This window comes from Triturus cristatus, chromosome 8 (assembly GCF_964204655.1).
Source record: "Triturus cristatus chromosome 8, aTriCri1.1, whole genome shotgun sequence".
NCBI lineage: Eukaryota > Metazoa > Chordata > Amphibia > Caudata > Salamandridae > Triturus > Triturus cristatus.
This window is the reverse complement of record NC_140591.1, coordinates 400,195,095-400,221,543: the sequence shown is the minus strand read 5'-3', so window position 1 is coordinate 400,221,543 and position 26,449 is coordinate 400,195,095. Positions and strand designations below refer to the sequence as shown.

Sequence of the window (26,449 nt, the reverse complement as noted above, 5' to 3'; positions counted from 1 at the left end):
AGGACTACAAAAAAACAATCTTCCTAGTTTGTCATTTGGACCTATAAAATCCACAGCCAACTTTTCCCATGGTCTCTTCGGCAGCTCTAAACATCTTAAAGGTGGTTGCCTAGTTATCTTGCTTTAGTCACTATTCCCACGAGCATGGCAGTCCCTTACCATAGCTTCAACTTCTATATCTATGTTAGACCACCAAAATAACTGTCTTGACATAATCTTCGCCATGTATCTACCCAAATGCCCTTCATTCACAATGTTTATTAATTTTGCCCTCAATCTGCTGGGTAAAAAAATATGACTACGTATTAATATCTTAAACCCATGGATGCTCAATTCGTTTTTCACCGTAAGATACGGTGTAACTCCATCACTGAGTTACTGCATTTGTTGCCAACCATCCCTTATAAGGCCTTTTAACTCTTCATATACATCGTTACCTTCCACAGCTTTCTTCCATTCATCCTCACTCAAGACATTACAGACATCCACATATTCTTCCCCTTGCACTCATAGAATCTACTCAAGTGGCATACGTCACAATTAGCTAACATCTTCTTCTTTCCAATGACATATTCCATCACCAAACTGTATTACATAACTGTGAACAACCATTGTGTTATTCTCTGTGTTACACTGCCCTCTACTCCTTGACCACATTTAAATATATGCAAGAAAGGCTTCAGATCAGTTCAGACAGAAAAAGGTGGACCCCATAGATAATATCTGACATGGTTCACCCTCTCCCCCTCCCAAGAGCCTGCCAATTCCTCCAGCTCCATGGCAGAGTACGATTGGTCCGCTCCATGCAACCGTTGAGAAGCAATTCCAATGATTTTTTCCTGCCCATTTACTCTTTGGGATGGTACCGCCCCAAGGCCGATATTGCTGGCATTAGTTGTGACAGTTGTTTCCTAGTTCACATAGCAGCGGCATTTATAATATTTTTCGTATGGTATAATTCCATTTGCAGAGATCTTACGGCCCAGATGGTCTACTTCTTCCTTTATCAGATGTCATTTTTCCCATTTTATAGTCAAATCAAATTTCTCAATTCTTGTCAGCATTTCCATTTTAATCTACCATGCTCTCCCTCTGATTCGCCTACAATCATGATATCATCTTGAAAGCATAATACCTTGCTTATTCCTTCAATGAAACATGCCAACACAACCCGAAGGCACCCTAAAGAGCAACAAAAGAGGCCAAAGTTTGTGAATCTTCATGCAAATTGACTTGATACATACGCTGCTGACATGTTTAAAACGCTGAATATCTTTCCTCCTCCCATCATATTCTGCATCTTTGTGATATTGGGTAAGGGTTGTCTATCCACCCATATAATTTTATTGAGCTCTTGTCAATCACGGCACAAGCAAATTTGACCCCCTTCTTTTGGGGCCACCACAGTAGGAGCTGGCCATTCAGGTGACATGATAGGCTCTATGACTCCTTCTGCAAGCAGCTTGCCTAACTCCCCATGAAGACGTTCTCTCATCAAATAAGGCCTTTGTCTCACTTTGTGCACAAGTGGCACAGCTTCTTGTCTCAGTATTACTCTGTGCGAAAAACCTTTCAAGAGTCTCAATTTTTTGGTGAAAAAATGAGGTAACTTTTGTACTGTCCTTTCACTTGACCCAGGACCTACAGTGCTTATAGTGCCACAACTTTCATTGATGTTCTCTATCACCATGACGGACTCCTTACCATGGGATCTAGGACAATGCTCAGGTCTTTGTAGTGATGTCATCCTAAAAGATCGGATTCTTCATTCTTTATGTACACCCTTCCTCTCACTCCATTGATTTTGAATTTTATATCCATCCATTTAATGCCTATTATTGCTATTCTTCCCCCCCCCCCCCCACAGTCCACAACTTTCATGTGTGCTTGTTGCAAATCCCCTATCCTTCTTTTGAGCTTCGTCTCATAACTCTGCCTCCAATTAGTGTGAATAAACTTCCTGAATCAACTAACATTTTGACTGTCATACCTTCTCCAATTTGTCTAAACTTTCTATCTTCATGTCACCACTAGGACTTGCATTTCTGTCAGTATCAACAATCTCTTGAGGCCTCCTCCTCTGTAAGTACTATCTCCCATATAGCTTCACATTCTTCCTCTTTCACTTTTACACCCTGTGTTTTTCCTTTTGAGCTACATATTTTACCAGATGACCTCTCTTACCACAGCTCCTACAAACTACACTCCAGGCTCCATGCATGGTGCTTAAACTAATATGCCCAGGTGTAAAGAGGCACATTTCACAAATTAGAAATAAAATAATCCTTTATTGTAGCAGCACAGTACCAACTGACCAAACGCTAGCCAGTCACTAGAAAACTGACTGTCAGCCACATTCTAGAACTAGCATAGCAACAGCAGCAAGATGCAGCACCTAAACATGAACAGGAGAAAAAAAGAACAGTCCTATATCTTATAACAATGTCTTCCCCTTCAAGAACACAAAAATAACAAAAGTAAAGGCCAAAGAATGCAACAAAAGTCATACATAGTCATTAACCCTTACAGTAGGGTAACTAATCCTGCACTCCCTGTTAACCTTAGATGCCACAGATTCAGCATCAACACCTACATTACTGTCATCTGCCAACTCAACATTCTCCACATCTCCACTGTAACTGCCAACATCACTGGAGAGACACTCACTTACATTGTTCGGCTTAGAGTGACCTGAAACTTGCTTGTTTATCTTTAAGAGACATTGGCTTCCCTCTGATTGGACTACCGCTTAATAAAATGCCATTTCACTTCAACACTTGACCTCCGACCACTCTCCTAACATTCTGCACCTTCCCTTCTTGAGTGACTACACTATTTTTGGTCACTTTCACAATTCTCAAAGCTCAACCAAATTTTGAGCTTCCCTTCACTTGAAACCCAGGTTTGAGTATCTTTACCCTATCTCCCACCAAAAAAGTGAGTTATTCCGCTCTCCATTTATCAGCGTATCTACTTTTCACCTTTTCTTGTTTTTCCTTTACTCTCACTGCCACTTCCTTAACATCCATGAACATTTATTTTGGCCATTTCTTCTTTATCCACCATGGACACAGTTTGGTGACTGGATCTTTTTCTTTCAAAAAAGAAAGGGCTCACTTCAGTGGCAGAATGAGGAGTATTCCGGTACATCCATAATCTCTCTCTTAACACATCCTTCCATTCACTTCCAGACTTGTGTGCCCCTTCAATCCCATCCTCGTCACCACTGTAAAGACACATATTTTATGAAGTAGATACAAAATAAACTTTTATTGGAGCAGGACTGTATTAACTGACCAAATGCTACCCAGTCACAAGAAAACTGACTCTGCCAGCCGCATTCTAGAACTGGCATAGCAATAGCTTCAAGATGCAGCATTCAAACAGGGGAGAAGTATATAACAGTCCTATAAACTATAGCACTAGGACTCCCACACTAATAAACAATGGTTCTGCATTCCCCACTATTAGATTTACCATTGGAGTTCTCAATCTTGTTCTGTTTTTAATGTTTCACTTGTTTTACTTCAAACACCTCTCTTTTTTGTGTCTCACAGTTTCCTTATATTTATCAGTTTCTTTCAACCAAATTGCAGCATTTTCCATACTTCTCGCAATGTTTATCTAACATGGTATTGACATATCATAGACTTTGGCAGCTTGACCATCATCCACCCCTATTGATAATTCTGCAAGATCATCATATATTCTTTTACCTTCTACTCCCAGATGATGTAGCAAAAAAGCCTGTTTCCTTATTGGTCCATATTTGTCTTCACCTATGGCTAGCATGTATGTGAAAAAAAAAATTCCAAGGAATTATTAGTTCAGCTGGGGTCACTAAGAAGGTGGACGGGCTGCCAAATTCATTTCCACCATCCCTGTGAAGAAAGAAAAATAATAGACTAAAACAATTTACTTAAACAATTAACCAACACAATAATTTACATACCTAATCAAAACAATTCAAAATAATAATCATTCTACTATGGTCACAGTGTTCTTTTTTGTAGCCTTTTTCTGTGTTCCTACTATTTCTGAGTGGTAACTTAATACAGTCTTACTCGTGTTGGTCCTTTTACTATTTTTAAATGGTTGCCCTACTTTTCTTTCATGCACGTTGAGTGGAAAGCGTTCATCCAATAATGCCAACGGGAAAGTATGTGGTAAGCACTCCGTTTGTTTTTCTTTATATTTTTTTTCTCCTACAGTGTCACAAGCCATTTTATGCTGCAGGCGCTCACATGGGTAATCTGTTCCTTTGATCGCTGTGGCTGCTTGACATAGCGCTTGTGCTCCAGTTCCAATTATGCGCCCACTGCAGCACGCGTATTGTGCACTCCTCGCGCTCTTAAGTGCTGAAGCCGTGTTTACATTCAAGGCTGATCCCATACCATAGGAATTACAGGTTTCTGAAATAAATGTTTTCAGGTTTTCTGAATGTTTGCCGAGTCTTTCTTTTCAAAGGACCATTGAGTTTCTTTAACAAAATAGAGAAAAAGAAAATCCACTTATGGCTAGGTGACAAGGTTGGGGCCACTCTTCAAATCGTTACTGCTTTTTTAGGGCCGGAGGTCACTGTAATGCATTGCCTGTCCCCTCCAAAGACGCTCTTTGGCAAAAATATGTAGAAATTCATTCAATCCAAGGCTCTTTAAAGAAATCTTTATTTCTTCTTATGACGCTAACCTCCGCCCAGCTTCCACCTTCAGCCACACCTTCCATAATCCTCCCCCAACATTCCACTGCATCATCCTAATTACATCACAGTGAGGTATGACACACTAGAACATATCTATAATCACACCTCTTACAAGACATTAATGCATGTAGGGGCATTCCTATGCCGTCTGAATGAAGGCGGCTGATTTTGAAAGAATCTTTTCAATAACTTGGTTGCAAAATACTTGGGGGGCGGGGGGGGCAGAATGAAAGGGTTGTAGTAGTGGAAGTACTGAAAAACTATTGATGACCCAGCAAAGTTGCCTTTGTGGCACAATTCCATGTGCAGCTGGTTAATTATCAAGGCTTTGCAACCTGTGGCTAACTAAACAAAGAAACATGCAAACAGGTGCTTTGATCAAATGAAACTGACCTCTGAGTTGACCTCTGTCAGGGCTGGTTTCTGGGAGGTAATGACAAGTTTATTAAAATCACACTCTTTACTACTGTGGGAGCTTCTCAAGTTGAGATACCACTTTATGTAAATGCCTTGAAAATGAACTCCTTTTGTGTGCTATGTTGTGCACCAGCAGGGCTGTGGCTGCAATTTGCATCCAATGGGGTACAAAGTGAGCTCAGTGAACGCACTCTGCACCCAGCTACACTCATAGTGGACACCGCTGCTTTCGCATCATACTTAACCTTGCTCTTAATACGTCATAGATTGATCAGGCTCACCTTTGCATCTCTTTAGAGGAAGGGCAGCTAAATGTTGACTGTTTGTAGCATTGGCTTATGTTGTTGTAATCACCTAATGTATGCTAATGCTGTGATGTAATGTTGCATTCTAGAACTGTGTTGGTACAGACTCCTAGGCAGGTTCTGGAACTATTAGGTAAGTGTCCGTTGCTGGACTGTTCCTTGACCTGCCTGGTGGTCAGTGTTGTCGTAGGTCCACTTATCAGAGAAACTTACTATCTGCACCCTTTGACTGTGGAGTATTCTTAGAGATAGTCTAAGAAGTGAATTAAATTTGTACTTGTTGTATCCTCTTCCCTACACTGTTCCTGATTAAAATGTCTCATTAAAACGTATGCGATAAACCTAGATATTAATGTGGGAATAGCCTTTTTAAATATGTTTCACACACACCGCTCATAATGGCTTCTAGGTGATATTTTGTGGATGTCTCCTCTAGCTTAGGGCCACTTTATAGAATGCACGCTTATCTTTGTCCTTTATTATGTCATGGAACAATGCCTGCAACCGAAATAGGGCTGGGTGTCGGCGTCATCATGTTGACCAAGATGTTATATACTGGACCCACTGCCCGAGTTAGAACCGGTAGAATGATTTCGGAGAAGAATGAGGTGGGAAGGGACACACGGCAGGGGTGCCAGCTGTCCCTGCTGCTATTTGCGTTGGCAGTGGAGCCCCTGGCGTGTATTATCGGTGTTTTGTAGTCCATGGTACAACTCCTCATATGGCTTTGTATGCTGATGATCTACTTTTATTCCTGTAAGACGCGACTGTAGGAATGAAGGGTGCGATAAAATCGCTGGATTGGTTTGGAGCAATGTCTGGGATGGGTGTCAACTGGCTGAAATCCAATCTGTTCCGGATGTGTGCAGGTTTCTAACCGCCTGTGGACCCGGGTGCGCTGGTTGGGAACCAAGATGTTTACAATATTTACCACAAGATCAGAGATTTGCTGGACGGCAATGTGGGGACGGTGGTCCAATCTCTCCGATCCAGTGTATAATTTTAGAAAATGCGATCTTTATCAGTAGCAGGCCGAGTTGCAATCTCCAAAGTGGTGGCCCTTCCCTGGCTCCTATGCTTTTTTGCGGTGCTGTCGATACTGGTGCCTCATAGTATTTTTGGAGAGTTGGAGTCACTTCTAATTCCCTTAATTTGGGGGATGGGCTGCCGTAGAGCGGTGCTGGCCAAGCTGCAACTCTCAGTAGCTGATGTTGAAGGATTAGCATTCCTAGATCGTGAGGCCTACTATTTAGTGGTACAGATGCAGTAGGTAACACAATTGGTGCATAGCCAGCAAGGCCCGCTACAACACGTAGGAACTTTTGTTCCTGAGCTTCCTTAGCTGTTCGACTATTACTTGCCCTTCGGCGCCTCACTTGGGAGGGCTCAGAGGAGTTCAGAATACTGAAGCATTGCCAGCTTTGATGTATGCAAAAAACCCATATGCGGTGCCCGTGCTCCCCAGAGATGCCATTATCAATTCTAGAAGCACTGCCCCACAGAGGGAATTGGAGAGGATTGACAAAGAGGATTGAGGTGGGTATTACATGGGTGGGGGATATGTTTTGAGCTTAAATTCTGATTCCCTTTGAAGACTTGCGGTTAGACTTCAACCTTCCACAAGGCCACTTCTTGCTTCATAGAGTGGTAGCTGCAGCAATAGATAAGCACTTAAGGGCAGGTTTAGCCGAGCCACCCACACACCAGAGTTGCCACCTAGTTTGTACAACCTCAGGGAAATTCAAAGAGATTTCCTGCTTCTAGAGGGCCCTTAGAACAGATATGTTGAAACCTTTGATAGACTCTGGGAACAGTGGGAGGAAGATATCGGGGTTCTGATCCCAGAGGGAGATTGGGGGAAAATATTGGAACAAACACCAAAGGTCTCTAGAAACGCTTGATTTAAATGTTTAAGCTTCTATATCCTCCACAGGGCATACCTTAAGTCTGGTAGAATAAACCGACTCTTCCATGCAGCGACAGCAGTGTGTGGTGCTGAAGGGGAGAAATTCTTCCATAAGCTGTGGTTCATGATGTACATGGCTGACGTTGCCCAACAGGAGGTCCAATGCTCGTCTGGATTGTGCCTGCAGGGTTGGTTTCCTCATCCGGCTAAAACTAAAGACACAAATAGATTAATTGACTTGGCAATGATCTGGCGAAGCGTGAGATTACCTAAAACTGGAAGGCCTGTCGGGGACCCAGATAAATGGCTTGGCATAAGGAGCTTGAGAGATGAGCAGGCTATGAAGGAGGGTACTGCTGCAAGAGGCCAAGAGTGGCCGTTGTTCTATAGAGGTGGACCAGGCATGGGACAGTTTGGTAGACAGTATGAAAGAACCGGACAATGCCTCTGAAGGGTCCTCTCTGGGAAGCTGCAAAATAGCAGGATCAGGGGATGCCTGCTAGCATGGGGTTAAGGGTGCCTGAGGTAGTGAGACAGCGGGATAGTTTGGTCACCTATGGGCAGTACCTGCTGTTGTAATTCTTACCTTTGTCCAGATCAAGAGACCGCTGTAACTGCAATGGAGCTCCATGATTAGAGAGAAGGAGAATGGACTGTAACTTTGTCACATTTTTCTTGCAGCTTTGCAAGAGTTTAGGACGCACTCTTAGCAGATAAAAATCCCAGATACCTCAATGTGGTCTTGCAGACTGTAAAATCCCACATACCTCAATGTGGTCTTGCAGACTGTGGTCCCAGATGGCAATAGAAATGTTGTCACACAATCTGAGAGATGAGAGAAAGATAGCGGAGAAGATCTGGAATCTAGTAATGGGCTATTTTCAAGAACAATCATCCAACCTGAGATGCCCTAGGACACTGAAGGTCCTGAGATTGAATTGGTCCCGGAACACATGACTCGTGTGGTTTCACTTCAGAGAGAAGGGGAAGGATCACTGTCGCTGTACCTTGTAGTGGTTAGCATGTTGAACTCTCCAAAGATTAGAAATGATAATCCCCTATTGGGTGTGTGTGGAGGGTAGAAGAACTGAGGGATTTCTTCTTTTTACTTGATTTACTGTTGTATATGTTGTTATGCAAAAAAGGGAAAAAATCTAAACTTTCCAACTTCACTCCTTCAGTGAAGACTGGTTTCATTTTGGCATTTGGGGAACTACTTTTATTCCCCTATCATGATATTGCTTCTGTACTGATAACTTTGTCTCCAAAGTTTCACAAAGTCAGAAGCAAAACTAAGGCTTAGTGGTTTACCAAATCTCACTTCTCATAAGCAAAAAATTAAAAAGGCTGGGCAGCATTGAGTCAGATACTGCTCCAGGCAGTCAAAATGTTCTCTTTCTTCATTTTGTATTTGCCAGGTAAAATTAATTCAATCAGTCAAAGCTATTGAGTTTGTAAAAAGTCTTGACATCAAATACTGCACTCTTATGCCTTTCATGTAGAATCAATTTCTTATTTCCCTAAAACTGTCCTTGAATTCCTATTCTTAGACGTGGCCTTAGCCAAAACCTATTGATTTTTACTAACAATATATATGTTATATACGCTAGGGGCTTTCAGAGGCTTTCTTCATCTACTGGTCTGTTTTTGTGTCATTCACATTTTTCTTGCACCCACTAAGCATAGAGCATGAGGCTGTGGGTTTTCCCACTTTAGTAATTAGTTAACTGTGAGTAACTGCATTTTGCTCTTTGGTAAGAGCATATCCGCACACAAAGTAGCTCCCTTCAGTGCCATGGACACTGTGGCTCTGTGTGCTTTTTGAGACTAAAAAATATTGTTTTGCTTTTAGGCAGAGCTTCCTTTTTTTATTCATTGCCAGCTTCTTCAACAAAAGAGTTTCACAAAATACATGACAAAATTGCATTGAAAAGGCCAAAAGGCTGGCAGGTAACACCAGACCTTTAAGCTTTGCCAATGTTTTTTTAATAAAGATAACCAAATTCAAATTTCCTTGGCCCCACCCTTTGAACTAGATTTAAGCGGTAGTGTTCACATCGGCAAGCAGTAATGACTGTTAATTACCCTTTCTGTAATCATAAATAGGGGAAGGTAGTTAAAAGCAGTTATTATCTTACAGTGGCATTAAGACTATTACCATCTCACCCACCAGCAAAAATGAATCCTAATCACTGGTCATTGATGGGACAAACATCTCATGTCAATCACCACCGCAGCCCAGCTCCAACTTTTGTTGAGCATACGCTGGGACTGATATTTCGGGCATGTTAAGACAGCCCCTCTTGTTCCTCCATTAAAGGGGAACGTAAGCCCTCCTCGCTTTGCAGTTGTTATGGATTTTCATTGGTTGTCAGGACCTACAATTTACTTTGGTAAAGAAAGGGCAGGGTGCTAATCTCTATGAGAGCCCAATACACTTTCATGTTTGTTTTCGTTTTCAGAAATTGATAGCTGCTGTACGCAGGTAACACTGTTCCTTCTTCATTCAACAGGTTTGCTTGTCTAGCTTTTAATGCTGCATTGCTTTTGTGAATGTGTCAGTGGAGCTAGGCATCTTTCTTTCCCATCTCAAAATATGGTAACTTTCTCAAATATTGAAAATGCATACTTTTGACAGCTCAGATCTTCAGGCCTTTCGATCCATTATGGTCCACACTGTCTGTATAACATTTCAAATGCGTCTTTGACAGTTCAGTTCAGATACAATCTAAAGGATCACTACAACTCTTGAACAATCAGTCGAGTTTCAGCTCTTTATTGTATTGTAATTGCATTTATATAGCACTTACTACCCCTGACGAGGCGTCAAAGCGCTCTTTCCGTGAGTAGCACGCTACTCCGGAACTCATAAAGGATTAGTGTTGAATTAGTATAGTGAAATATGAAAGTAATTTGAGTGGTGGATATGTTATTCAGTTATTTGGATAGAGAAGGGTAGCAGAGGGATAGAAGAGGGAAAACAGTTTGCATTTATATAGTGCTTGCTACCCCTGGTGAGGTGTTGAAGTGCTTTTTAAGCAAGTAGCACACTACTCTGGAACCCAAAAAGGATTGGTGGTGAATTCGTATATTGAAATATGAAATTTGTGAAGCGGACATGTTAGTCTGTTACTTTGATTGGAAAGGATGGTGGAGGGATAGAATAGTGAAGAATGTAGACTTTTTTTTGTTTGTTTTGTAGGTCATAGCAGTAGGAGGAGGTTTAGGATGAATAAAAAGGGATGTGGAGGGGAAGAGTCAGAGGGAAGTGTTTAGAAAGGCTTGTTTTGGGGGATCGGTATAGTAAAAGAGGTGTCAGATGATGCAAGGATGGGTAGAGTAGGGGAGAGTCTAGAAAGGTTTTTTGGGGGGGATCATAGTAGTGGTATGGGGTTTGGGAGAAATGAGAAAGTGAATGTAGAGTATATATTGATAAAGGTATAGGGTGAGAAATGTATGTAGACCTGAGGCAGTCACCCAGCATAATAATGCTTCTGCCTCACTGTTGAAGTATGGCAGAAAGTCTCTGTGACTGCCCTCCCATGTAGGTAGGGTCGGCAAATCTGCTTCTGAAGGAGAAAAGACTATGAGAGACTTGTCACCATGATGAGATGGTGGTTGGTCCTAGAAGCGTGTGAAGCATTATTGGTTAGAAAGGTAATTCTATCCCATAAGGCTATAAAACTGTTCTGTGGCGCAGACCTCCAATGCTTTTTCATAACAGAACTACTGAATTAACGCACATCAAAACAAAGTGTGTTCGTACATGTACTATTTGTAACATGAAAAGAAATGTAAAGTATGGCTCAAAAAGAAGTGTGAGTAGGTAGGGTGAAGATTGTAGATCCATGCCAGTGGACGATAGAAAGCAAATGGAAGGGAGGAAATGTTACGTAGCCCCACTTTTTTAGGTGTCTCTTAACCACTTAGATATCCTAAGTAGCCGGAAATGTCTATATAACCTGGATCTCAATGAAGAAAAGGACAAGAGGCAAACAGACTCTACCCACCCCCCCTCCTTTGGGCTATATTCATGAGGAGCATCATATCTTTGTATTACATGATAATTCTAATAATGTACATCTTGATACCTTTACGGCTTACAGGAAATGTCCTTCACAAACATCTTGTTTCAGGGTTCCACTATTTAATAACTTCCTGGAGGAGAGTTAGGAAAGACTTAAAACAACTCAGATACCCTCTACCTCTTTGAAAATCAAGGTAGTCCTTTTAGAACTCAAAGGGCCTTCATTCAAACTGATCAATAAGTCTTCTTTACCGCAGATTTTATGAAAAGCTCTTCCGCATAGCTATTACTGCAGCCTACATGGTTTTTGAGATATACGTACTTCATAAGACAATACTGACTTGATTCAAACTATGGCTGACGCCCAGAAGGAACAGGCAATGTTTTTAGGAGTCTCATTGGTGAGAACATGATGTTTTCAGTTTTTTTCCAACATTTTGGGTTCAGGGAATGGGTTTTCTATTCAGTGATGTGATTGTCAATGGAGTTCTCCTGAAGAGAAGGGCAAGTTACCTGTGATACTAGTTCTCTGTCAGGGTGATCTCCATTTAATCAAAAACAACCCTTCCTCGCCCCCATGAAAGAAAATTAACATTGACTGCAGATACGGCAGGATCCCAAGTGTCCGATCTAAACGAACTGGAGCAACTGCCCCTGAGACGGCATGATGCAGGTGTTGTGTGCGCCTTAAAAAGCAATGCCCATTCTCCAACCTCTATAGGTTGCTGCCTATCTAGTTACATTTCTCTTCCTTTCTCTTACTTTTTGAAAGATTTATAAACAGGTTTTACTTGTCTGTTGCTTAATCTAGCTGATCTAATATGAATATGATGTTACTTGATCTCTGAATCTGATTATTTTTTTTAAGCCCTTAGTTGCATGTTTTATAGGTGCAACATTTATTTGTGATGTGTTGACCTATGCATGCCTGCTGTATATCATGTAACTACTGCACTATATATAGATGTCTGTTATCTTGCCAATAATCCCCTTTAGTCTGGAGACACGCAAAATCTTTTCACCATTATGTGCTTTTCTAGCTCTCCCTTCATCCATCAAAGTTGCTTATCCACCCCTGTGGGTATAGCCTGTTTTGTATTTCAGCCTTCCTAGAGACCGAGATTTCCATTCAATCCTTTTTTATTAATGTTGATTTTTAAGGGTTGGTATCAGAAAAATAGCTCATCTTCAAAACAAGAGAAGTCATTCGGAGTCCTTTACAAGGTCCCCAGAAGGTCCAGTAGAGCTTTGTCAGTGTTGACTAAAGTAATATAACTCGGGCCTAGACCGGTAGCCAAAAGCAGCCCTGGCAAAAATGTTCAAACCAGCCTGGCTCATTTCCTCCTCACTTATCTTCGTATCTCTCTCCTTTTCTTCGTATCTCTCTCCTTTTCTTCCTTTCTCTCTCTCCTCTCTCGCTTTCGTTCCTTTTTTCCTCAATTGCGTCTCTCATGCCTGCTGCAATTACCCGGGGAAGGGAGGTTGGAGAAAGTAGAATGGATGCCATTCAAAGCCCTCTTCCTTCAAAAACTAGCTTCCAATGGCTCCAGACTATCTGGGAAATTAATGATGGATGGTGGTCTGGCCCCAATATAACTCTACATGTTCTGTACCCTCTTTACACAGCCAGCACATGTATTGAATTGAAACTGCTTGCCAAAGCTGAGATAGCATGGATTAACTGGAGATGAGGATAGACCTATGTGGTTTTCTCTCCACAAAATGAGGTGTCTGTTTTAGGTAGGTAGAACCAGTTTAATCATTAACACATCAGGATACAACAGTCAGGCCACCACCGGCTCCAACTCTCCATCCCTGAATCCCTCAACATTCTTCTTTGATGCGTGTGTATTCCACAGCACACAAGAAACAACACATCTCCCTCCTTTGCAAACACTAGCACGTGTTGGCAACACCCAATGAATAGAACATCCAAATAACAAAAACATCTGGGACTCAAAAGCTTTAACACAGTTGTCTACAGCAAAATATATCTAAACAAAAAGCATGTAAATGCAAAGAACAAACGTGTGCATCAGTACATCACATAAACCTTGCACCACCGGAGCATCTACCGAGTCCTCCCACTATTCATATCACATGTAGCAGGAAGAGAACCATTCAGAACACGTTCAGAACACCTTCAGAACTTTGGTCCAACTCCTTGGTGAGACACACTGCCATTTTAACAACTTTCTTCAGCTTTCACACATTGCCATCTCTCAGTACCATTGTATGTGGGCTCACCTTCCTTACCTGCAAAGGATCTAAGGACTTTGATAGCCCCTTCCTCCCTTTGTGTCCACGCCTTACTCTCATCCGACCAGCCAATATGTCCCAGCCACACATTTCCTGTGCCTCCAACTCCAACACCCCATTCAAGCTTCGCTTTTGCACTCCCTTGGACAAAATCATCCTTGCTTTTCATCCTCTCATAAACTCGAATGGTGTCTTACCCGTGGCATTATTGGAAGTAGCGCGATACGCTCCTATCAATGTGTTTGCACCATCCTTCCATGAACTATCTTGACTTAAAGCCAATTGTGATCCCTCCTCTTCTGTCCTAGTCCAGCTTTACACCAGTCCATTCCCCTGGGTGTAATAAACAGAAGAACAAATGTGTTCTACCCCCCATTTCGCCAAGATGTCACGCGAAACAAACTGCATACTATTGTCCGTCACTGTGATTTCAGGAACCCCTTCACAATGAAACTGATCCCCTCATGGGTGGTGACCAGACCGGTAAACTTGACTTCTGGCTACCTGGAATGATAATATGCAACAAGGAGCTTAGGGAGTAAATGGGCAGGTTGCCCCCCACTCATCAATCAATAACAACACAGGACCTGCTCAAAATAACCAGTGATAAGCTTTCAACAGTGGCCCCTTCAAACGTCATCCTAATTGTCATGACCACATAGCGGCTATTTTTATACCGTCTAGAGGAGGGGTCCTGGATCACCTGAATCTTTGTAAAAAAGGATTGTGTCTGTATAGATTGTCTATATTGTCTCCCCTACTTTCTCCCTACCAACAGTGTACGAGAAAGAAAAGCATGCAAAAGTGACAAAAATTGGTGAAAAAGGATGGCAGTGCCTCACGGGAGTAATACCATGGGAGTTTAGCAGACTGGTACTCGCCTGCTTCCTCAGGTTCTCATCATTAGCAACTGCCATCCTATAAAAGATTTTTTTTTTTTATGTGATGTGAAAAGAAATGCAAAAAGTGCTGCATGTCAACATTAGGCACCGGTATACACATCCGGGCCCAAAGTAGTGTCAACCCTAAAAGGACTGACTGGGTCTGGTCAGAACCTGCGCCAATCCTAGTTAAAAATAAGCTAAACACCACTAGCTATCTGACTTTTTATTCCATGCTGTGTGTTTGCTCACTTAAAAAACCAACATGTTTCATTGCCTCAAGAGACTTGCGGCAATTTCATCAGGGCAAGGGTCAACTAGCCACACTGCAGCATTATTTATCCGTTTTTTATTTTTTATTTTCTATGCACCTTGGGGAGACAAAACCAGAAACATCCAATCAGCAGTCTGCACCACATAGACTCTTATATTGTATCGTGCTTAATAAAGGGTCACCTGAAACAAGTGATCATATTTACCACATTGTCGCACTCGGTTTCATACCTATACCCTTCTACTTTGTGGATTCAATTTGTGTCTGTGTGTACCAGTCCACTCTTTCACTGGCCGCCAAGTAAACTGCATATGGGTCAGTCTAAGGAGCAAACTAAAAGATTTAAAACCAGCGTCATATTTATTTAAGTGCAGTCAACTGGGCCCTCCAAACTATGTCTTTAGCGTATGTTTATCCATGAAAAGCCTGATACAAAATTGCTCGAACAGCAGTGAATCCAGAGTTGTCAACAGCTCGATGTTTCTCAAAATTGGAAACTGCATGGACTACATAACCCCATAAGCATGTGGGCATATCGCGTTGCGTGTTTCAATCTTTCAATATGTGTACGCCGCCATGTCCCTGCTTAAACCCCATATCAAAACAGTGCCCAATTTGCTAAGTAAATCACTGCCCACTCACCTGGTCAGCCCGCACGCCCGGCCTTAACTCAGCCTCGCCATACTACACCGGATTACCCGTGTCTTGTATGCGCAGCGCATCGCGTTCGCGCATGCATATTTCCTTGTTTTGTACTTTGTAAGTATAGAGGGGGACGGCCGCCATCTTATATAGGTATTGCCATAGATAACCTACACTCTGAAAATGCTGAACTATGGATCCCAGATGTTAAACCAAAAAGGAGGCGGCTCTGTATCTCCATGTCCAATGAGCTTGTTATCTAAAAACAGGTTTATCATAATGGATGTTCAAACATACGTTGTCCCGTAAATAATACTGCAATTTGCATATTACTCGTAGATATCACGCTTTATAAAAAAGAAGTATGGCTCGGTCTTCCACTTGTGCCATCCATAACAAACTAATACGGGGGAGTGTTGTCTCGAGAAGCATTTTCATCAGAAATGTTTTTAGTATGGTAATATATAGATTCACTCAAATGCTGTACTTATGAAATCTAAGTATGCCACAACAGAGAAACCCTTAAACTGGGGCCAACATGGCCATGTACAGATACATAACATAGCTATATTTGTTGGAATAGAGGGGAGGGCATTGAATACATATTCATCGAACTGCAACCTTGTTCCATTCAATGAAGTTGTTTAGCCCCTGTTGATCCACCCCCTCCTGATAAATCCATCTTGCTTCTTTTGTACACAACCTCGTTTCCAAATTGTATTGATCACCCATAAGTCTTTCCAAAACTACCCATCGCACATCCTGGGGACTGTGTTTGGCTGTTCGAAAATGTTGCACGAGCTTCGTGGTCAATTTACCTATTCTCAAGGTACTAAGGTGTTCCTGTATCCTAATCTTGACTTTACGTGTCGTGAGACCAATGTAGTGAAGTCCGCATGGACATGTGAGTCTATAGATAACATTTAAAGTGTTACAATTACTGAAACTGTTGAGGTGCCAAATCTTACCTCCCACCAAGGTGACACTTTTAACAGACTAAGTAAGCTCACAAACTGAGCATCCCTACATTGATAATGTCCCGATGGTATCCCTGTGTTTCTAATTTGTTGTGTGGGTCGTGAGTGAACCAAGCGATCTCGCAAATTAGTAGATCGCTTAAAGGCAAATCTAGGTTGGGGCATAGTCATGGTGGAGGTACTCAGCAAATGCCAGTGTTTTCTGATTATTTGTCTGATTTTAGTAGAAAGAGGTCCGAATGTAGTGGGCCAGTTTGAAGCAAACCACACCAATCATACCACCAATCTCTTCCAGAGGAACATTGTCCTCTGGAAGAGATACATTGATAACGTGTTATGCATCTGGACAGGCACTGAAATTGACCTCCACATGTTTCTGAATTGGCTTAATAACCTCGATGAGTGTCTAAAGTTCACTTGGACCATTAATAGCAACAGCGACCTACTTGGATTTGGATATTAAGGCGGAAAATCACAAACTAGCCACTAATGTCCACCAAAAACAAACAGACAAGAATTAGCTATTGCGTTATAGGTCCTATCACCCTAGGGCCCTTCAGGACAATTTACCCGTAGGACAGTTCTTGTGATACCGCAGGAACTTTTCCTCTACTGAGGTGTATATAGAGCAAGCAGACGACCTGTCCCGCAAACTGGAAGAGCGAGCATATCCTAGAAAAGTCATTAAGCGAGCAAAAAAGAGAGCCCTTAATACTCCACGAGCAGCACTGCTTGAAAGAACACCTAAGAGTAGAGGGGAGTGTATTCCAGTGGTCACTACATTCGGACCTCTTTCTACTAAAATCAGACAAATAATCAGAAAACACTGGCATTTGCTGAGTACCTCCACCATGACTATGCCCCAACCTAGATTTGCCTTTAAGCGATCTACTAATTTGCGAGATCGCTTGGTTCACTCACGACCCACACAACAAATTAGAAACACAGGGATACCATCGGGACATTATCAATGTAGGGATGCTCAGTTTGTGAGCTTACTTAGTCTGTTAAAAGTGTCACCTTGGTGGGAGGTAAGATTTGGCACCTCAACAGTTTCAGTAATTGTAACACTTTAAATGTTATCTATAGACTCACATGTCCATGCGGACTTCACTACATTGGTCTCACGACACGTAAGGTCAAGATTAGGATACAGGAACACCTTAGTACCTTGAGAATAGGTAAATTGACCACGAAGCTCGTGCAACATTTTCGAACAGCCAAACACAGTCCCCAGGATGTGCGATGGGTAGTTTTGGAAAGACTTATGGGTGATCAATACAATTTGGAAACGAGGTTGTGTACAAAAGAAGCACGATGGATTTATCAGGAGGGGGTGGATCAACAGGGGCTAAACAACTTCATTGAATGGAACAAGGTTGCAGTTCGATGAATATGTATTCAATGCCCTCCCCTCTATACCAACAAATATAGCTATGTTATGTATCTGTACATGGTCATGTTGGCCCCAGTTTAAGGGTTTCTCTGTTGTGGCATACTTAGATTTCATAAGTACAGCATTTGAGTGAATCTATATATTACCATACTAAAAACATTTCTGATGAAAATGCTTCTCGAGACAACACTCCCCCGTATTAGTTTGTTATGGATGGCACAAGTGGAAGACCGAGCCATACTTCTTTTTTATAAAGCGTGATATCTACGAGTAATATGCAAATTGCACTATTATTTACGGGACAACGTATGTTTGAACATACATTATGATAAACCTGTTTTTAGATAACAAGCTCATTGGACATGTAGATACAGAGCCGCCTCCTTTTTGGTTTAGCATCTGGGATCCATAGTTCAGCATTTTCAGAGTATAGGTTATCTATGGCAATACCTACATAAGATGGCAGCCGTCCCCCTCTATACTTGCAAAGTACAAAACAAGGAAATACGCATGCGCGAACGCGACGCGACGCGCTGCGCATACAAGACACGGGTAATCCGGTGTAGTATGGCGACGCTGAGTTAAGGCCGGGTTCGCGGGCTGACCAGGTGAGCGGGCAGTGATTTACTTAGCAAATTGGGCACTGTTTTTATATGGGGTTTAAGCAAGGACATGGCGGCGTATACATATTGAAAGATTGAAACACGCAACACGATATGCCCACATGCTAATGGGGTTATGTAGTCCATGCAGTTTTTAATTTTGAGAAACATCGAGCTGTTGACAACTCTGGATTCACTGGTGTTCGAGGAATTTTTTATCAGGCTTTTCATGGATAAACGTACGATAAAGACGCAGTTTGGAGGGCACAGTTGACTGTACTTAAATAAATATGACGCTGGTTTTAAATCTTTTATTTTGCTCCTTAGACTGACGCATATGCAGTTTACTAAGCGGCCAGTGAAAGAGTGGACTGGTACACTCAGACACAAATTGAATCCACAAAGTAGACGGGTATAGGTATGCAAACGGAGTGCGACAATGTGGTAAATATGCTCATTTGTTTCAGGTGACCCTTTATTAAGCACGATACAATATAAGAGTCTATGTGGTGCAGACTGCTGATTGGATGTTTCTGGTTTTGTCTCCCCTAGGTGCAGATAAAATAAAAAATTAAAACACTGATAAATAATGGTGCAGTGTGGCTAGTTGACCCTTGCCCTGATGAAATTGCCGCAAGTCTCTTGAGGCAATGAAACATGTTGGTTTTTTAAGTGAGGAAACACACAGCATGGAATAAAAAGTCAGATAGCTAGTGGTGTTTAGCTTATTTTTAACTAGGATTTGCGCGGGTTCTGAACAGACCCAGTCAGTCCTGTTAGGGTTGACACTACTTTGGGCCCGGATGTGTATACCGGCGCCTAATGTTCACATGCAGCACTTTTTGCATTTCTTTTCACATCACATAAAAAAAAAATCTTTTATAGGATGGCAGTTGCTAATGATGAGAACCTGAGGAAGCAGGCGAGTACCAGTCTACTAAACTCCCATGGTATTACTCCCGTGAGGCACTGGCATCTTTTTTCACCAATTTTTGTCACTTTTGCATGCTTTTCTTTCTCGTACACTGTTGGTAGGGAGAAAGTAGGGGAGACAATATATACAGACACAATCCTTTTTTACAAAGATTCAGGTGATCCAGGACCCCTCCTCTAGACTGTATTAAAATAGCCGCTATGTGGTCATGACAATTAGGATGACGTTTGAAGGTTGAAGGGGTCACTGGTTATTTTGAGCAGCTCCTGTGTTGTTATTTATTTACCTGAAATGATAGTCAATTGCAACACTAGCATACACAACGCCAGAACTCAAAACATTGTATGCCTCTGATATATCAAACCCAATTTCTTTCAGTGGGGCGTTCGTTTAGTCAGTAGTCACAGGCGGATATTCCACTGTCTTTTGAGACTTGTCACTCCCCACTGAAGGTGTGCAATTTCTGATATTCCACTCAACATCTCAATCCATACTAGACCACCAGTATTCAGCCCTTAGATTGCGCTTTGTTGCACTCATACCCACATGAAACTTAATGCACCAAATTTGTATTCCCCCAAAACTTCAGGCACCATAAATGTTTCTCCTCTCCACAAAACGTATTCAGTAATCAACCATTCATCAATTATGTGGCGGAAATTTTTGGCACGATCCGACGCATCGCCATTCTTAGAGCATCATTCTGACCCATACCTTATGACTTCCTTCAACACCACATCTTTAATAGCCTGCATTCATTCCTCATGTGGAATGCATGTGACAGCCACCACACTGACCACAACCACCATCCAATCCATTTCATTCACTCCATTTTCTTCCAGACTATAGACCGGCAACTATAACAGGCAGTCCGCCAACACATTTTTCTTTCCCGATACATACTCCATGATGTACTTATATTCCATTATTCTCATCATCCATCTTGCTATTCTGGCAGAAGCTTTACCTGACCCCTCTGTAGTGAAAACATCTACCAATGGACGATGATCATTATGTAAAACAATTCCATACCCCAAACAAATTTCTTAAAATGCTCAACCCCTCCCACCAGAAGGCCAAAGCATCTTGATCACTGGTGGAGTATGATAACTCTTCTCCCCTTAATAGTTTTGACGCATAGGCTATGTTGACTTCACTTCTATATGTACGCTGTAATAATACTGCCCTCAGGTCGACATTGCTGGTGTCCCCGCAGATTATATTCTTGTCATGAGTGTCAAATGGTTTCAAGGCGGGAGCAGGCCATATATCTTTGCTCAAGTTCACAAATTCACTTTTGCATCCCTCACACCATTCATACTTGCAGTTCTTAGTCATTAGTTTTCTCACCTGCAGTGTTTCGTCAGCAAATCTAGTTTTGAAACGTGAGTAATGTGCCACCATACCCAGGAAAGATCACAGCAGATCCTTGTTCACAGGGGACGGAGCATCCTGCATAGCATTCACCAATTTAATCCTAAGCGAAACACCATTCTCATCCAACCAATGCTCCAGGTATTCCACCCCTCTCACTTCAGTCTTGCATTTTTCCATTTTGATTGTCAACCCACACCCTGTCATGCGTCTCCTTATCCTTTCCAAAAACCAAAATGTCATCCTGGGAATATGACACATTAGGTATATTCTGGAACAAATTATACCAAACCAAAGGGCATGCTTACAAACAGGCATGCTTCATCAGGTGTAATATAAGAAGTTAGTGGCCTTGATTCCAGATGCAATAAGATTTGGTGGTACACGGAGGACAAGTCCAACGTGGAAAACAGTCTTGCCCTCTTAACCAAAGCCGACATATCACCAATGTTAGGCAAAGGATGCCTATCCACCCATATTGCTGCAGTTAGATCACGAAGATCCACGCACATCTGTAGATCCCCATTGGCCGCCTTTGTAATCACAATCGGAGCTAACCACTCTGATGCTTCAGTTCTTCAGTTTCTTCAATAATATTTTCTTCACATAGTCTGCGTAGCTCCTTCCTTAAAGGCTCTCTCATGACAAAGGGTGCAGAGTGTGCTTAGAGCATAGTTGCGTCCTTCGATATTCTCTTGTGATAGAAATCTTTCAATAAACGTGGTGAAATTTCCTCTTCCACATGTATTCCGACATTCCATTTATGCTTGTCATCACCCCCAACACCTGATCTGGATGGTTGGGATGCAGTCTGATTTGTAACTCCCTTAGTTGTGTCCATCTCAACAGGCAAGACCCATGCTTTGCAATGTACACCTTTGACTGGGTAGCGACACCCTGGAAGCCCAAAACACCTTCGAAGTATCCAACAAAATCAGTTGGTTTGTTGCCATATGCCACGAGTATAACATCTGGGGTCTCAAAATTCTGTTGGGGAACTTGTCCAGCTGTTGTTCCCCAATCAGGGTATACCGAGCTCCTGAATCGACCATCACCTAGACCTTCACATCATCAATGGATATTGTACAGAATGGGTTGTCTGTCTGGTTCACGGTTCCTACTTCACAGACCTGCAATAAAACTTCCTGTGACACCTCATTCTCGTCACCACTTTCCACAGCGCAACTGCATTTTTCGCTCTTATTAAAAAATGTTCACTCTTACTTTTGCATATCCTGGCTAAATGTCCTTTAGCTTTGCACCTTTTGCAAATCTGTCCCATCCCAGGACAAGTGGAACTGGTTGCAATATGACCTCTCAGCCCACATTTGTAACACACTGTTTCCTTGTCCCACCTGGAACTTTCACCCTCTTCGTTTTTTCCCAAAACCATCCTTATGGGTCACCTTCTGTACCCCTGTGATTTTGTTCACCCCACCAGACAGCATCTCCTTCAACCCTTCTTCGGTATTCTCCACTCTCTTTGGTATTTTAGCCACTTTCTTTAGAGTCAAACCATCGGTATTAGGCAACCTTTCTTGGGGTTGTTTGTCTATTATCTTCAGCACCAACTGGTCTCCTAACATGTTGCCCAGAAAATCTTTGTACTTGCAGGTGGAGGCCCTCTGACGTTAGTCAGCCATGATTATCAGCTGATTTACCCAGACATTAACCTCTCCTAATAAATGTACATCTTTCCACCACATTGTTTCTTTTTTATAGCTACTTCAGACTCATCCAGAACCTCCTCATCTTTTTCTTCAAAATGCAATGGACCAAGATGTGTCGAAATGCGCCAGCCTTCTGCCCCTAAACACTGCTTAAGCATTTTTACTTAGCGCTACTTTAAATATGTTGCCACCAATGGCTACTATATAGGCTTGAAAGCCCTCCTTTCAAACTTCCTATAATATCACAAGTTCACCAGGTGCGTTTAAAAAGGTAGTTGGTAAAATTAGTCCTTCCATTAGGCAACTCTCGATGATGGCGCTACTGAGAAATATATTTATTTGTTGGTGCTCCCTTTTTCTCATTTTTTTCTATGTATATTTTGCCAACACTCAGAAATGTTCTATTATTTTGTTTTTCCTGGGTATGCTGTATTTTGATGTTTATACGTAAATTTTGTATTGTGGAATGTGCTTGCTGGCAATGGAAAGGTGCTTGCGTCTATTCATATATATTGTCCCTTTAAATGCCCTTCGCTGATGGAAATTCAACGATCCTGGCGTCCTGTTCCTTGACAACAGTTACGAGTGTGCAGCCGATGTTGATTGCTCATGCATGGCCTGCTTGGCAGCCGTTGTGTTCGCGTGCAGGGTTCAGCTCGAACGCGCGACAATACATTGTATTTCCTGTTCTTCTTGTGTTATATTCTTTGTTTATGCCCCCAAATCCGCAAATTGTTTATTCCCCCAATCAGACAGCTTTTCACCAGGTTGCTGACGAAGTTCCAGACACTTCCTGCTCCCGATGCAAATTCTTGGGTCGCTTCAGGTTAATCTTCCGCCTAGAATCATTGTGGACTGCTCATCACCAAATGTGGTGTGCTCTCCTCTAAACGAGGCCTCTGTTAAAGGGAGGTAGTACCAGTTCAATCATTAACAGATTGGGAGTCACTGCCCGCTCTAACTCTCATTTTCCAAATCCCCCAGCATTTATCTTTGACTCATGTGTATTTCACAGCACGCAACATAGAACACATTATTGTTGCTCCTTAAATTTTTTTAACAAGGGACAGTGTCCACTTCTGCTCCCTACTTGTTGAGTTGTTACTGTTATTGTGCTCAGCAACAGGAGTACAATGAGATAGCCTTTTCAATTCATTCTCTTTTTGCATGGATCTAGGGAAATGTATTTTCAGTTACCTACTTTATTCCAACAACATGGGATCTCGTGCACTCCTCCTGCCAGTGCCATTCGGGTGGTATTTGTCTTTCATGTCTGTGTGCTAACTTTACTGGGTTTCCTAATTTAATTAATCAGTTTCGTCCACGGGACGTCTAATGTCATCGAACGGTTTAGCCGAAATGTGTTGACAAAATTCAAGTCCATCCTTCATCCAGTGAGTCATCTGAGAGATTAGTCAGTGGGGAGTTCTTCGTTGAACCTAGAAGGGTCCTTCTTTGAGGCATAGCTCAAGAATCAACATTATATTAATACTGTTATGTTGCTTGGTACAGAACATTGCAGCACGCGCCATCTTTGCCCTCCCCAAGTACAGCCATGCTTCCAATCTCCTCCTCCGCCTGCATTGGCTGCCCCTCGAACACCGTGTTCATTTCAAGGCGCTCTGTATCACGCACAAGATCCTGACAGGGATCGGCCCAGACATTCTTGCCGACCTGTGCGCCCTCTACTCCCCACCATGAGCGCTGCGCTCGGCTAATTTGCTCCTTGCGTGAATGCATGCATATGAAGGACCAGATCTGGCGGTCGCTCCTTCAGGCGACTGGCCCCCTCCTTATGGAACTCTCTTCCTCTACACATCCGCAGCAACCCTGACCACCAGGCCTTCAGACAGCTTGTGAAGACCTGACTCTTCTCTCAGCTTTAACTCCTCGTTTGCTCCCCGCTTATTCCTGCTTCAGCGCTGGGATGCCTCTTTGCCGAGGTAGCCATGCGCTCTACAAGTATTTTAATCTAATCTTGAGTATATTGCTGAAAAAACTCTTTCATTTTACTATATTAGTTGAATGGTTTTTAATTTGTTTATTTTTCGTGAATATTAATTAATAAATTGTTTAAAAAAAATATATATGATCATTGGTCTTACGTGTTCCGAATGGTGTTCGAGGAAAATGTAGCACCAACAATTCAATGTTGTAGTATTTTTCTTCTTTTCTCTTCGTTCCTTCTTAGTTCCTTTAATATTCTAGAAACTATGTTGTCTTTGAACATTCCGGTGTAAGAACATTGTTTGTATTATATGTGCATATTCTACTAAAGGCAATATTTTTAGAAATATCGTGTTTCTATTGTTGCTAGACCATCCTCCTTGGAATGTAAAATGAGATCTAATCTCCAAGTGCCAGCCACAAACCTTGTGCATTATAATTTAATAATGATGTGTTTCTGCCCGCCACGCCAGTGGCGCAGTCTGTGTTTAGTCACCTGAATACAAACCACTAGCGTGGATTATAATGGTAGGGAAGCAATATGTTACTGTGGCAACCGTGATTATGCAATAAAGCAGGCAGACACGGTAGGATTTTCAGAGGGGGGGGGGGGGCAAACAATCTGCAAACAGGAGAGATTGTGTGCCCAATAGAAATGATTTGCTTGGGTTTTATCAAATGAGCCAGTTCGCTCAAAAAGGGATGTTTGATTTTGAACATAAAGGGCCGAAATACTAAATTGCAACAGTCAGTCAACATTTAAGTCCGTGTGCCCTGTATGTTATCTCGAATGTCAATAGCTGTTCTTTCATTAATTTGTACACATTATTACATCCAAATGGAGCCTATTTCATGAATGATAACAGAAAGAGAATTGTTCTGGGGTTTTCATTTTCGAAGAGAACAACCTGAGCTAATTATGTGCCTTGAGCGGCTCTTCCCGTGAATCACTGGCAGTAAAAACCGACGAAGGACAGAGAACCATTGATGAATGCCAGATGAGCGCCTAGTTTGTAAGGAAGGGAAGCTTTTGATCGTCATTCATTGTTTTTGTTCTGAATTGTGCAATATTTGATGTAGCAGAAATTACAACTTGGAGCCAGAATGTGTACATATTTTCAGCTATGACTCACAACTGCTGCACCTAATTAGCTGCTCTCTGCTAAATTGGGCTTCCTAAGCACTTCGATAGAAAACAATTAGTGTTTGAATAACCCGCAATTATGCTAATCATTTTGCTAAGGGATGAGTGGGGAATTGAGCTACTGTGCCCAATTACCTGCATAATGTATGCTTATCCTGAATGCAAAGATTAATTTGTCTGTCTTGCCAACAGGCAGGTTAGCTAATTTGGCAATTCAGTGGGTGCGCTGTTTGGAAGGCTCCTGGAGAGGCTGTGTTGATGGTTGTAATGAAATGGCTCGGTTTATCCAAAAGAGTTTGGAATCCGAGCATTTTTCACTTTTGGCTCGTTGAATTTTAATTTCTTTTTCTTTCTCCTAATCAGTAGACGGGGGCTGTACATAGGAAAACGACTCAATATATTTAATGCTGCGACAATGCCAGACGAAGTGTCTACTGAATTGGGTAAGCTGAGCATCAAGGAATGATTTTGCTAAAGTGTTTTGGTAATGCATTATGTTCTTAAAATATTGTGGGAGTTGATAAGAAATATAGGCATTTGTACAGAAACGCACGCAAACGATTCGTTTTTATTTGTTCCGTCTGCAGTGGTAAGTTTCAGAAGGTATCTTGGATTTATGACTTATTCTGGCTTGAAAAACGGAGTCAGTAAGGCGTTTCAGGACGAGGATGGAAATGTAAACAGGATTACGATTTAATTCATAGCTGAGTGCGTTGAATAAATTAATGAATTATATATCTGAGCTAGTGGTCATTTGATGTACATAAAAAGAGACTTTTTAAGGCATGAGCAAAGTGTGCAACTGGTAGTGATCGGGACAAACACAAGCCTCTTAATCTCTCTCACTCTCTCTTCCTTGCTCTCCCCTGTCTCTTCCTCAAGCTTGCCTCTCTCCCTACCTTCGTCTACTGTTGCCTCTCTTTACCTATCCTTACTTCACCACCCTTTAACTTTTAACTACCTCTTTTTCTGCCTTACATACCCACCTTTAC

The 26,449-nt window shown here is 42.0% G+C and overlaps 1 protein-coding gene across 2 annotated transcripts in view; it reads left to right on the top strand.

The window, feature by feature from the left end:
- Positions 1 to 26,449, top strand: part of MRPS31 (mitochondrial ribosomal protein S31) — a 193,479-nt gene that overhangs the window by 130,719 nt on the left and 36,311 nt on the right. Inside the window, exon 5 of one of the 2 annotated variants that reach the window (XM_085621771.1) lies at positions 25,824 to 25,900. In XM_085621771.1, the coding sequence (XP_085477897.1) occupies positions 25,824 to 25,900 (77 nt within the window). Of the gene's footprint in view, positions 1 to 25,820; positions 25,901 to 26,449 lie in introns of both variants that reach the window. The other variant, XM_085621770.1, reaches the window with a different exon arrangement.